This window comes from Lutjanus erythropterus, chromosome 23 (assembly GCF_056507025.1).
Source record: "Lutjanus erythropterus isolate fLutEry1 chromosome 23, fLutEry1.hap2, whole genome shotgun sequence".
NCBI lineage: Eukaryota > Metazoa > Chordata > Actinopteri > Lutjaniformes > Lutjanidae > Lutjanus > Lutjanus erythropterus.
The window spans coordinates 17,322,648-17,336,365 of NC_139339.1; the positions used below are offsets into that span (position 1 = coordinate 17,322,648).

A 13,718-nucleotide genomic window follows, 5' to 3' on the forward strand; every position below is an offset into this window, starting at 1 on the left:
TCTCCCTTCAGACAAAGATGGAAAAAGCCAGCATGTTTCTGACTCTGGGAAAGTGGGAAAAGCAGTGCAATCCCTCAGTACATACTCATCTTTTTAATCTAATAATACACATTTAATATATGTGATCTCCTTTTGACAACTAATGTAATAACAAATGTAATACTTTTCATTTCCATTCACTGATTCTTTCCTGAAACTGCTGGGAGCCATCCTGGAGAAGGCTACCTCCCACTTTGAAAACCTCTGATCTGTAGCATAATTACTCTAATTACTCATAATTACTACTAATTTAATAAGTCTGAAATTTTCTTGCAGAAGACAGAAGTTTGCTTTTGTTATTTTGTGACTTTGGTTCCAACTCACATGTCGTGTGAGGTGAAATTACTGTTTTTGCTAATGGAGTCTGGTTGCTTTTGACAGAGTGATATTCTAAATATAGCTTCTAAATATAGTTTACACTCAAACTGATAATGGCTAAACACACTAAAAACACTTTCAGGGGAGAATCAGTGAATGGAAATGAAAACTGTTAAATTTGTTTAGTTGTTTTCATTTCATTAGTTGTTCCTTATCATCATTAGTTGTAGTTGTTTCATTAGTCATTAGTTGTTAAAGGAGATCACATAGAATAATAGAATAGAATTTCCCAGAGTGCCTTTAATATTATTTCATCCTATGCATAACATTTACTAACACTCATTTTGTGTGAAAGAAGCTCATTTTTTAGCAGTTATATTGTAAGAACGGGTAAATGGCCTGCAAACAAAACATTATTAGCAGCATTACTAATAAAGGAATTTATATTGTTGAGTAAAATTCATGGTTTTAAAGGCATCAATCTTGCTTAGATATAAACATGTTAGCGGTTCTAAATGCATTCATTAACAAGTGTGTTTACAAGCCTGCTGGCCTCAGCCCTGGTTTCCAGCAGCAGACTTGTTAAGCTAAATAACAGCCTGCGTCCCTGCAGCACTGAAACCAAGTAACGCCTTTCAGTGGAAGATAAACTCGGCAGCTCACTGAAATCAGACTGTGGTTTTGGACTGAGCTGAAATGACCACTGGAGACTGAAAACGATCTCGATTCCTTAAAAACCAGCACCAGAAGGGGATCGAGTGGCCTCACTTGGATGTTGTTGCTAAGTGGCCACTCGGTCCAAGCGCTCTGTGGTTGAACGGTTGGTTTGAAGTTGAACCTTGCATCCTGCATGTGGTCACAGTCTGAAAGTCTCATTGAAAATTCGTCGAATCATTGAAATAGCTCATGGAACTGAGGGAGATTGGGCAACGGCGGCGGACACTTGTGTCAGCGATAATAACAGCGTCGGGTTACATCTTGACCGCAAACTGATGCGAGTGTCCTGGCGGGGGGTGTAGTAGATCATCTGAACTTTTGAAAGTCCCGTGAACTTCAACATATTAGTGACCTTATCATCTCACACTGAGCAGAGCTGAACTGGCATTTGTTTTGGACTAAATCTGTCTTCAGCTCTGGTTGTTTTCGTGTGGTGTTGCCACACTGAGGCCTCAGGGGAGCCTTGGACCGCTGCATCCTCCATGTTTTAAATGAAAGGTCGTCGGTTTAATGCCATGGCGATATTGAATCTCGCATCATACCTGACAAAGTCCCACATCTTTAATGGTAACAGATGTGCTGGATGGACTACAAGTCTGTTGTAAGATTTTCTACAGACTCATGAAGACGTGCATGTAAACACTCAAACGCTCACATTTTAAATTAAATGGGGAATTCAGGTTCATTCATTACATTGTGTGTGTGTGTGTGTGTGTGTGTGTGTGTGTTTTGGAAGGAAGGAAGAAGAAAGAAACCAAATGTGAAAATACAGGAACGTAACAAGCTTCTGTTATTATTATTATTACTCGTGGTCCGTCACTCAGTGGACTCTCATTTTAGAAGCCCAGCTGTGTTTTCAGAAGTGTTGGGAAACAGTTCAGTTGAATTGTTGTTGGCAAAATGAGACTATTATATTAGATTATTTTTTATATCCCACCTCATTATATGAACATTAAATATACACTGTAGTGAAATGTGCCCTTTTTCTCAAAGGACCATATTTTTTGTAAAAGTCTGGGCAGAAAACACATTAGTGTTGTGATATTTCTAATTTTAATACAATACCTTGAAAAATAATGATATTTGATACCATTTACCAAGCCATATACCACATGGAAAAACTAACTCAAAATCAAAGGCATAAAATTTTAGATTTTAATTAAAAGTTAACTATGACAGTATTACAACACGATGATGCTAAATGAGATTCGTGACAAAAGGAAGACAGTGGGTGCTACTGCAGAGGAGAGAGCGAGAAAGTGCAGCTGGTACCAGAGTATCAATACTGCCAGCATTTCAAATATTCAACATCAGTATTTATAGATGTGTCAATATTTTTTAGTGTGCATAATATGCAAGATTTGTTGCTGGGAGATAAATGGTCATACCATCAGTTAGCTCATTTTAATCACTAGCTGATCTACATCAGTTGTCATCTAGTTAGAGAGTATCTAGTTACAGAGCAAAACACTAGATAACTAGCTACATGTTTTTTTTTTAGGTGGCTAAAATACATTTTGTTGCTGACCCTGTGAATAATACTCAATTTTATTTCCAGCTATTCACCAATAGAGGCATAAAGAAGCCATAAATTACTCGATGCCCCTTTTAAAGCATCCATTTTAAATGCATCCAGGTACTTGTGGTATAGTTTATTATCACAAAGTTATCAGTTGTTACCATTTTTCAGATTTTATGCTCTGTTGACAGCAAGTGACGGCCAAATATGTTAATTTTAACTTCTCACCATTCCAACAAAAATACCATCTGAATGCTCAGATTTACATTGTAGACGGTCAGAAAATATGTGGACCCCACGGGTGTGTTTGTGCAGCTTATCCTCGCCTCTCTACTGGCTGCTGTATCTCTGACCAGTAATGAGAGTTCAATGAGTTTGTTCAGCATTCCAGCGGTGGGGTAATAAAAGCACGTCAAATGTTTTGTGCAGACATATCCTGTATTGCAGCCATAATGAGCAAAGCATCATATTGTTGCTCAGATCAATGAGAAACATTTTATCAGTCTTCCTCAGTCTGTCACCTAAACTCTTGCTGTTTTTTTCACATATCACAGAAAATGTTTCACTGGGAAAGTTCAGTTAAAGAAAATGGATCACCCGTGTTTTGTAATAATGATAATACTAGTAGCTTAACTGTAGCTCTCTTTAAGTTACAAATTTGAGTTTGAAAGTTCAGTCTTGACCTAAGAAGTAGCTTGACAAAATAACAGGGATGTTGAAATTTCAACTTTTATTAAAAACACTTCTGATGTGTATTTTTTGCTCGCATAAAATTTGCATTCCCTTTCCACTTAAAGTGCCTCTGCTTTCTCTCTTTAATATAATAAAAATAGTCAGCCATGACCTCAACATGTGCAAAAATAGTCAAGAACTGTCTTTGACAGTGACTGTTTTGCAAAACAGAAACAATGCAGCTGTCAGTAGCGGCCATATTATAGAATTAAATAATCATAGACTCAGGAGGAGGAACAATAAAATCATTGTTAAACCAGTAAAATTGGTGGCCTGGTAGCTCAGTTGGTAGAGCGTTTGCCCCATGTCCTGAGGCTGTGAGTCCTCTGCAGAGGCCGTGGGTTTGACTCCTGCCTATGTCCCTTTGCTGCGTGTCGTTCCCTCATTCTCCCTCCTCCTTTCCTGTTCCGTCTTCAGCTGTCCTATAGTTAAGGCATAAAAGCCTCCAAAAATATCCTAAAAAACGAAACAAAACACTGAAATCATTTAAAAATTCATATTATGTGTCAAATTATTGATTTTTGGTACATTACCATGTAACAAGCAGTGTAACAATATACAGTGAGCAGGTCACTATTGTGAAATAAAGCCATAAAATCATTATAAACTTAACATCTTATGTCTCATAAATGTGTGCCAAATATTTTTATTGGTAACAAACCATGTTAGGACCGAATGGTGCAGGATGATTCAAGTCCTGCATCATTCTGTCGTGGTTTATTTCACCATATTGATCTACTCACTGTACATTATCCCTTTCTGAGATGGAGTAACGGTGAAAATGTCAAGAAATTCCTCAAAAACAACAAACAAACTAAACAGGCAGACAAGTGACTCAAACTGAAATGATAAAAATTCCCCACCTGAAGAAGCAAGTTAGGTTAAAATGGAGTGATGTTTTTTGACATGAACTCAGCAAAAGAAAATGCCTCCACCCCAGTTAACCTGATCGGACTGAAGTGTCAGCTGGGTGGAGTAACAGACCCACTTCCCTTCAGCAGGGACCTGAGCTCACCAAACACCAGATTGAAGCCTTCCTTCATTCCTTTGGTGTTATTAACCGGCTTTAAATGTCTTCCACAGACGTATCCCGCCCGGCAACAGGAAACGACCAAGCTGAACAGGAAGTACAGCCTGACTGAGAGGTGAGCCACTTCCTGTAACGACCACACAGCACAAACACAGACAGTTGCAGTCATATAAACAACACATCTGTCTTAATCTGGCTTAATTATCATCTATATCTACGATCGTGGCTTTTTGACAGACACACTTGCTCCATGTCTGTCTGATTGTCTCTAAGTGCGTCTCCGGAGACTTTAGGTGGGGTCGGCCCATTGTGCAGTGACGGGCGGAAATCCTCCTCAGTCATGCCCGGCTGTGATTTGACTATAATGAGCTCTAAGTGTGCAGAGCAATCATCCATGCTTAAAATGTGTCCATAATGACATGTGGTTGGAGGGTGATTGCTGTATGTCAGGAGGACGTTGGGGCATTTAGGACACGCATGGCTTGTAAAAAAGACCTCTACTTATATTTGACCTGAGACAGAAACAGTTGAGTGAGTCTGGAATGCACACAGGAAACATTTACTGTAATTTAACCACTTTCTCTGTCTCTCTGTTTTTGTTTTGCAACATTTCTCACCAGAAATCTCTGCCGCACATCCCTGTTTACCCACAAGACCTTGACAACCAGAGTTTTTTACTTTAAATGATGGGCTTCTTCATGAATGAACCACTTTCTGCCAAATTTAGAATGGTTTTATTTATTTTGCATTAGAATTGTGTATTGCTGAGTGTTTTCTGTGCTCTCCTTTGGTGTTAGGAGTGCAATAAAAAAAGAAAGAAATGTATGAAAGAATAAGAAAATAAAGCAGAAATATAAAGAAGCATAAATAAAGAATAAATCAGTTAATGAAGAATGTTGAAAATTAAAATAAACATTGAATAAGTACATTTAAAAATGTGTGAATACAAACAAATAAATAAAAAATAAACAAAAAATAATAAACAAGTAAATTAGAAAATATAGGAATATAAAGACAAATAAATAAAAGAATAAATAATGTAGAATTAATTCTAAAAATAAATATACAAAATAATGACTAAGTCAATTAAAAATGTGGAAATATAAAGAGAAATAAATAAAATAATAAGTACTTTTTAAAAGTAAAAGAATAAAAGAATAAATATTGAAATTTAAAACAAATAAAAAAAAGAATTGGAAGCACTTTAATTTATTTTCACATGTATTTCTGTATGTATTTATTGACACATTTCTAAAAATATGTATTTATTAATTTTTTAATATAAAGTCCTTAGTTTTTTCTGTACTTTATATTTTTATTATACAACAGTTGAATAGTTTTTTTGTCCTCTCCACATCACAGGGATTACCAGAGCTGGAGGCGGGAGTCCAGACCTCCAGACAGCGTTAATCAGTACCACCAGCATCCCCACCAGGGTCGATGGGGCCCCAGACACGTTGATGGTAGCGATGACCGCAATGGATACGCATTTGCTCCGACGCCGGCCCCTCTCTCGCTCCGAGGACGAGCCATGTCCGAAAATGACCTCCGCTTCGACAGCAGCCACCGCTGGTCGCCGTCGATCTCTATGGCGACCAGCCAGACCCTCAGTGAGGTGGAGGAAGGAGGTGGCAGCGTCAGAGGAGGACAAGCTGCCAACGCTGTCCGGCCAAATAGGAAGAAGACGCCACCTCCACCGAGACCGCCGCCCCCCAAGTGGGAGCAGTTCCATCGCAGGCGAGCATCTCACCACACCCTGTTCTCCTCTTCTTCATCTTCTTCTTCTACTGCTCCTCCCTCTGCTCCTCTCTCTGCCCACATCCCTCCAGCAGAGACGTCCAGACAGCGATCCTACAGTCTCCCTCCAGAGAGGCAGGATGTGTCCGAGGGCTGCCCACGCTGCAGCTGCACCCAAACCCAGGAACACGCGTTTCCCCGCGCCTCGTCCAATCAGAATCAGCCGCACAGGCAGGAACACCCATTCTCCCATGCTCCGTCCAATCAGAACCAGGCTCAGTTTCAGGAAGTGCCCTTTACTGTCGCTCCGCCCAGTCCCATGTTCTCCAGGAGAACGTTCAGACCAGTGGCTCCGCCCCAGAGGGAGCGGGACCAGAAGAGCACGTACGGAGGACAGCAAGAGAGGGTGGAGGCACTGTCCTCTCTACCTCCACCTCCACCTCCACCAGCAGAGAGCAGTGTGAACAGGTGAGCCCAGCAGGAAATTAATTATTTATTGTAGTTGTATTATTTTAAAATGCAGTTGTCTTCAAACTGGAGTTCAGGGACCAACAGAGGTCCTTGAGTGGACTGTAGGGGGTCTCCAGCAGAAAGAGGGGGAATTTTTTTTTTCTTGCATGGAAAGAGTGAAACAAGGTGCATGCAATCTACAAACTCTCCTTTAGATGACACCAAAATCCTACATCCTACACTACTTTAAGGACTGTAAAATGAAATCGGCATATTCTCTGTGTGACTTAACTGTATGTTCACAATAATATAGGGCAAGCTAGCTAGGCTAGACTAGACATTTCAATATCATGAACAACTGAGAGTGAAAGTCTGTGATTTCTGCACCAACGATCTTTATGTGCAGTCAGTGCCACAGCTCATAGCTCATGACCAGAAAGAGAAGGAAGCAGAAGATAAACTTTCAAAATAAAGGTCTTAACATAAACGTTTGAACTATGAAATTGAAAAATTTGCAACATCAGCTAAATAGAATATTTTGTTTCTGAGAAGGAACACTCAGTGTTTCTTTTACTAAAAATCTAAGATGTTAGGGTTGTGTCAGTATTTACCCCTAAATTAATAAATAAATTTTGCATCCTGTGTGTCTCTGCAGTTTATCTGAGATGAACTTCAGCCGCAGCCCCGACCAGGACAGAGTCACAGTGAAACCTCATAAACACCAGCCCAATGTGAAACCAGGAGTTGAGTGGGAGAGGGCCTCATCTCCCAAAGTTCATAGCGACTCAACAGTTCCACCTGTGTTAGAGAATGGAGGCGTTGGCGGGGTTCTACCTGCTGAGTCGTACTTCTCCATCGACTATGAGCAGCAGCAGCTGTGTGTGAGCAGAGGCTTTCAGAGCATCGATCCACAGAAGATTCCAGAACCAGCGACAGAATCAGAGACGACCCTCAGTCCGAGTCCGGCGCACAGCCTGGACGCAGACCTGGACGTCCCCATGGAAACAGACATCGACGACTTCCAGGAGGATGAGGGACTTCCTGTAGAGGACGAGCCAATCACCAGCGAGCTGCCCTGCTTTGCGCTGCCGGTCACGGTCCTGGAGACAGACATTGACACCTTACCGGACTGTGAGGCGTCGCCGTCGGGCAGGACGAGAGCGGAGAGCAGCTCTGTGGAGGAGGAGCTGGAGGCTGGGGAGAGCAGTAGAGAGAGGCTGAGCCTGGAGGAGCTCTTCCCCCACAACAGTGAGGGGGAGTCGGGCACAGAGTGTTGGAGAGGAGCCTACCAGAACCCTGAGCACAACACAGACAGCCTGGATAGGTAACCAGAGAGAGGCTGAGTGTGTTTCTCTGTGTGTGTGTGTGTGTGTGTGTGTGTGTGTGTGTGTGTGTGTGTGTGTGCATTAATTACACACACCATTTGATCTGTACAAGACTTAACTGTTCCTGTCACTAAGCTCATTCCCTCTTTCCCACAACCTCCAGATCTCCTCACTGCTGCCAGATTTCTTTTTCTCTCCCTGTTACAAAATGTTTGTTTTTGCAGACACAGGTGCCTGATGGGTAATTGTTGCCTAGAATTTTTAAATGATCATGGGAAAATGTAGAGGAAAGTGAATATAGCATATAAAGTGACCCAGCGAACTGCTATGAGCAGAATCAGCAGCACGACATATTTCAGCCGCTTAAAAAAAAATCAATATCAGTTTATGTGTGCAGTGTATTTAGAATATTTTTTACTGCTTTACTTTGCCGTCAGATAGCCTTTTCAAAGAGGAAACCATCGTTATATATCTGCCAAATATCGCTCTCTCCAAACCAACCAAACTCCACAGGCAAAATCAGTAATTTTACCTCACAGACAGGCAACAGGAGTTGCTGGTCTACCACTGCCTCGATTTATTAGTTAGTTTGTGTTATCATGTGACTTTGATGAATCCAAACTAATCATTAAAATCATAAAGTCAGAATATACATTAAATAAAGTATAGATTATGTATGCACGAAGATTATAACTAGATAGATATATAACCACAATTTTAAAAAAGTTGGAATGCTGTGTAAAACATAAATAAAAACATAATGCAGTGATTTATAAAACTTTTCAACCTATATTCAATTGAATACAGAACAATAAAAAAGTATTTCTTAATGTTCAAACTGATAAACGTCATTGTTTTTTGTAAATATACACTCATTCTGAATTTGATGCCTGCAACGTGTTCCAAAAAAAGTTGGGTCAGCTCATGAGGCGGCTGTCTTTGTACTGAATTCAGTTGAAAACAAGTCAAAAATGATTTGCAAATCACTGCCTTCTGTCTTTATTTATGTTTTACTCAATGTTCCAGCTTTTTTGGAATTAGGGTTTTATATCTGACCAAAACTTTTTAATAAACTTTTTATTTGATAATTGCAATTCCATGTCCAGCTGGTCTTTTTAACAACACAACTATCTTGCCGTCTGCAAGCCTTTAAAAGTAAATATAAATCAACAAAGTTGTCTGATAATACCACTACTTTTATCCCCCTCTGTTCCCATTTGTCCTTTTGTCATCTGTTCTGTTAACTGCTGCAGGTTCTCATTATTTTTGTTGTGCTATTTGCTTGTTTGCAGTTGAGATGTTTTCCATGTGCTGTTTGTTTTTCTTTCGTCTCACTCAACCCAGATAATTGATTGCATTGATTATTTATGTACTCTTCTAATCACTGTGTTTTATGACTGTGTCTGTTTTACTGCTTTGTCTCCTGTGTGTTTTATCTCCGCGTAAATAAAACAAACTCCCTCTCGCCCCCTCAGGCGGTCCGGTGCGAGCTCCAGCTGTTCGTCCTATTACAGCACGTCAGCCGCCAAAGCTCAGCTCCTGTCACAGTTGAAGGACTTCACCGATAACAGAGAGAGGGATGACGACGACGACGAACTGACATACAAGGTAACACGTGAGGCTTCTGTCTGGAAACTCATTAATGTGTGCTGTATTTTTAGGTTTTCTCCAGCCAAAGTTAACACGATGATGATCTTAGGTTAAGAGACGCGTGCTGCCTGTTATTGTCATTTTGTGGCGTTTAAACGGTTCTCCTCCTGTCGTGCAGAAACAGCTGATGGAGAGCCTCCGCAAGAAGCTAGGAGTGTTGAGAGAAGCTCAGAGGGGACTGCAGGACGACATCAGAGCCAACGCACAGCTGGGAGAGGAGGTGAGGAGAGACTCCTCTTATTTATTCATCTCCTCATTTTGTCACCCACTGGCTTTTACTTGTGCATCCAAACCTTTTTTTTGTTTTTACCATTTTATTTATTAAAAAATGCCCAAATTCTCTGACTTCAGATTCTCAAATGTGAATATTTTCTGGTTTCTTTCTGGTTCTATTTTTTTATGGATGTCTTGTCAAGCTGCACAGAGCAGATCAAACAAGAGAATCACAGATAGCACAGAGAATCTGGTCAGTTTTCAAAACAAAAGACCACATGCAGAGTCATGATCATAAAAAGGGACAAAACAATACATACAAAACAATAATTTGTATGTAAGAGTCAAGAGTGCAAGAGTCACATTCTTCCCTTTACCTTACATCCCTTTGAAATGTATTATTTAAGTTTGTAAACTTAATATATTTTGAACCAGGACCTTCATTATTTGTTCTAAATAAAACGATTGATTGATGAGTCTCACTTCCAAAACATCAGTATTTGACTGTGAATGAGAACGAATAAACAATCAACGATCTTTCAAGAAAGTAGATCTGGACATCTCTAGTTTTCCCTTGAGTTCAGTCACCTCCAGCTGTGTCTGTGTCTGCGTCCTCAGGTGGAGAGCATGGTGGTGGCGGTCTGTAAGCCCAACGAGGTGGACAAGTTCCGCATGTTCATCGGCGACCTGGACAAGGTGGTGAGCCTGCTGCTATCGCTGTCTGGGAGGCTGCTGAGGGTGGACACCACGCTGGATACACTGGACCCCGACACAGAGCACCACGAGAGGGTGAGGAGGAGAGGAGTAGAAACAGGGTGGACAAGTGGGGTCAGAGGTGTCTGGGTAATTTTCTGAGCTTAATGTGGCAGTTTGGATTGTTTTAAAATCGATAGTCATTGTATTATCAACAGTGGGATGTGTATCTTAACATTTCAAATGATAGTTATACTTAAAAATGTACAGAAAGGCATCCAAATATACTAAATGTAGTAATGTCCCCTCTCTCTGGCCTCTAGCTCCCCCTGCTGGAGAAGAAGCGTCAGCTCATGAGGCAGCTGTCAGAGGCTCAGGACCTGAAGGATCATGTTGACCGCAGAGAGCAGGCTGTCAGCCGGGTGCTGTCCCGCTGCCTGTCCCCCGAGCAGCACAGAGACTACAGGTACAACTTTATCATACATTTACATTACATTTCTAACAAAACATTACTCCATCAATACAGTCATATTTCTGCTTTAATTCAGGGACATTATGTTCACTTTGGGCGATGTTATGTTCTAGAAATTTACAGCGCGAGTCAGTGTGTCTTTTTTACTAGCCATTCTGTCTGACCCTGCAGAGCCACTGTAGTTTAGAAGCGACATGCTTGTGCTAGCAGCCCTGTGCACTTTGGCTGTTTTAAAAAGCACCAAAATGAGACCCTGATATAAGTGTAGTTTAATACACTGTATCAGCCCACGTTGTATTAAGTGTGAGATGAAAATATTCAACTTAAGCAAAAAGTTTGAATGTATCACTTTGATGGGCAGAGCCACTGCTCTCCTACAGTTTCTAAGCAAATAAACACAGCATCAGATTCTCTTCTGATCTGATGGACTTTACTTTGTGAACGCTGACGTATAGAGAGGAGAGGGGAAAAAGAGAGAAACCAGAGGAAAATAACAGAAACGGTTGTTGTGCAAGGTACTTAGTCAGAGGCAGAACTGAACTCAGACACACACTGGAGGTGAAAATTTGATTCAGTTTTACATCAACACTGACTGTTTTTAATAAAAAGGTATAAAAATAAATGCTTAAATTATGGTATGGTGTGCAACTGGTACCTACACAATGTAGGCGCTTGGTGTGAAAATGACAACAGCATCAATCAAAAAAATTACTATAACAATTGTACTTGAGTGTGCGTCGCATTGTGCCCAGCAGAAGATAGAGCCGTGAGACGTCAACAAAGAAGCAAATGTTTTAATGGCCACAACTTTTTGAATTGACTGTTTTTTGTATGATTGACTGATTGCAAAGAATTTAAGTCACAGGCAACATTAACAACAACTTTTCACTCCTGCCATTATAACAAGAATTGCTAGCTCACATATAACATATAAATAAAACATAAAATTCATGTTATTCTCTGCTTTTTCCCTTGTAGCCACTTTGTGAAGATGAAGGCGGCCCTGCTGGTGGAGCAGAGGCAGCTGGAGGACAAGATCCGGCTGGGAGAGGAGCAGCTGAGGGGGCTGAGGGAGAGCCTGGGTCTGGGGCTGGGGCTGGGAATCGGTATGGGAATGTCGATGGGATATGGACATTATTGAAGAAAATAAATCTGAAGAGATGAAGAAAAGTGAGGCGTGTAGTAACATTAAGTCAGAATCAGTTTCATGACAACAAGACAGAGTGGAGTCCATCTTGAGATTTAAAAGAGGTGGTAAACATGCAGTGTTCATGTTTGTTGAAGCTTTGATTTACAGAGATTCTTAAAGGAATAGTTAGACATTTGGGGAAATATGCTTATTCACTTTTGTCTAAGATAAAGATATCAATACCACTCTCATGTCTGTACACTGGCTCTGCACAAAAGTAATAAAACCTGCCTGCCAGCACCTCTAAAAATCACTGTTTAACACATTATATCTCATTTTGACTCCCTGGAGTCTTTATACTAAGCTAAGTTATGCTATGCTAAGCGTTCCAAAATGTCAGACTATTCCTTTAAGGATTAGCAGATCTGGAGATCCAGAACTTCTTGTGCCAAACTAACAAGTCAAACACCATGAATGTTTGTAGGTAGGTGGGGAAAACTTGACTTCTGCACTCAATGAAGGCCAAAACCAACACAGGAGGCCCGAGTCCAAGGTGTCATAACAGAAACAGACTGGACTTAAGTGCTAGAGGAAAAAAAAAAAGTCCAAGAAGAAGAAGAAAGAAATCAGATGAATTTTCTAATTTCTAGAAACATATCAACAACTTATCTCCAGACCTGAGATTAGAGAGCTTGTTGATGGAAAAGGGAGATTTGGACGTTGACTGGAAAGGAAGAGGATGTTTTTCCCCAATTTCACCCAAGTAAAAGACTGAAACGACCCTTTCTAAGTCCCGCCCCTTTTCACTCTGCTCCAATAACAGTTGAGCACATTTGGTCCCCAGCAGAAGTTTGTCTGTAATGTAAAGAAAACTGAAATTCGAAGTGACGAGCCAAGCTTGCTCAACTGTTAATGGAGGAGCGGGACTTAGGACAGATAAACTTAATAATAACGAAAAGAATATAAAATACGGCCTGATTAGCATATTTTATTTTGTGAGGCCACAGTAAGGACTCATAAACATGATACCACCTGCTTCACAAAATGTGCCTGAAACATGTACTGTAAAACTGTACTAATGACACTACACATCTTCTAACAGTATCACACTACGTTGCCAAAGACATTTTCTCTTGATGAATGTGTCACTGAGACGCTGCTTTTTTTGTGTGTGTTTTTCTTTTGTATTTAAATCTCCTGGTTCAGAGAACCAAAGGAGGCTTTTTTTTTTCGGTGCTTCACACTAAGAAACTGTGTTTCCTTTAGCAACACTAAAGTCATTATTGTGAGATGCCATTCGCAGCATTATTAACTGCCATATGGGAAGTTAGCTAAATGTGTGATTTCTCTTTTTGTATTCATCTTTGTTGCTGGTTGACACCTGCATTCAGCCGAACATATACTGTATTATCCACCATAATATCATCATATCTCTTTATATTCCCATTACTGTAATGTCTGTGGCTGTAACATGTTTTACTGTGTGGAGTTTGAGACTCCACCGACTCATTTTACTGTCACGTTTTAACTGTACAGAAGACACTTGTGTTTATAATGTATACGATGTGTATATAGTGATTTTGATTTGTGAAGTGACTGGAATTGGTTGTAAAAATTGGTTGTAAAAGATGAACGAGCAGACTGGGAAGAGGCAACGTTTACTGTATATTTTTTGATGGGGAATGAGAGTTGCA

General features: G+C 40.4%; 1 protein-coding gene across 1 annotated transcript in view; it reads left to right on the forward strand.

Annotated features, from left to right (window-relative positions):
• The window catches only part of shroom4 (shroom family member 4), a 79,335-nt gene extending 66,388 nt beyond the window's left edge, over positions 1-12,947 (forward strand). Inside the window, exons 5-12 of the mRNA XM_084711742.1 lie at positions 4,409-4,470; positions 5,718-6,560; positions 7,198-7,866; positions 9,343-9,475; positions 9,636-9,737; positions 10,349-10,519; positions 10,747-10,889; positions 11,874-12,947. Coding sequence (XP_084567868.1) covers positions 4,409-4,470; positions 5,718-6,560; positions 7,198-7,866; positions 9,343-9,475; positions 9,636-9,737; positions 10,349-10,519; positions 10,747-10,889; positions 11,874-12,036 — 2,286 coding nt within the window. The 3' untranslated portion in view covers positions 12,037-12,947. The remainder of the gene's footprint in view (positions 1-4,408; positions 4,471-5,717; positions 6,561-7,197; positions 7,867-9,342; positions 9,476-9,635; positions 9,738-10,348; positions 10,520-10,746; positions 10,890-11,873) is intronic.
• The last annotated feature ends 771 nt before the right edge of the window (positions 12,948-13,718 follow it).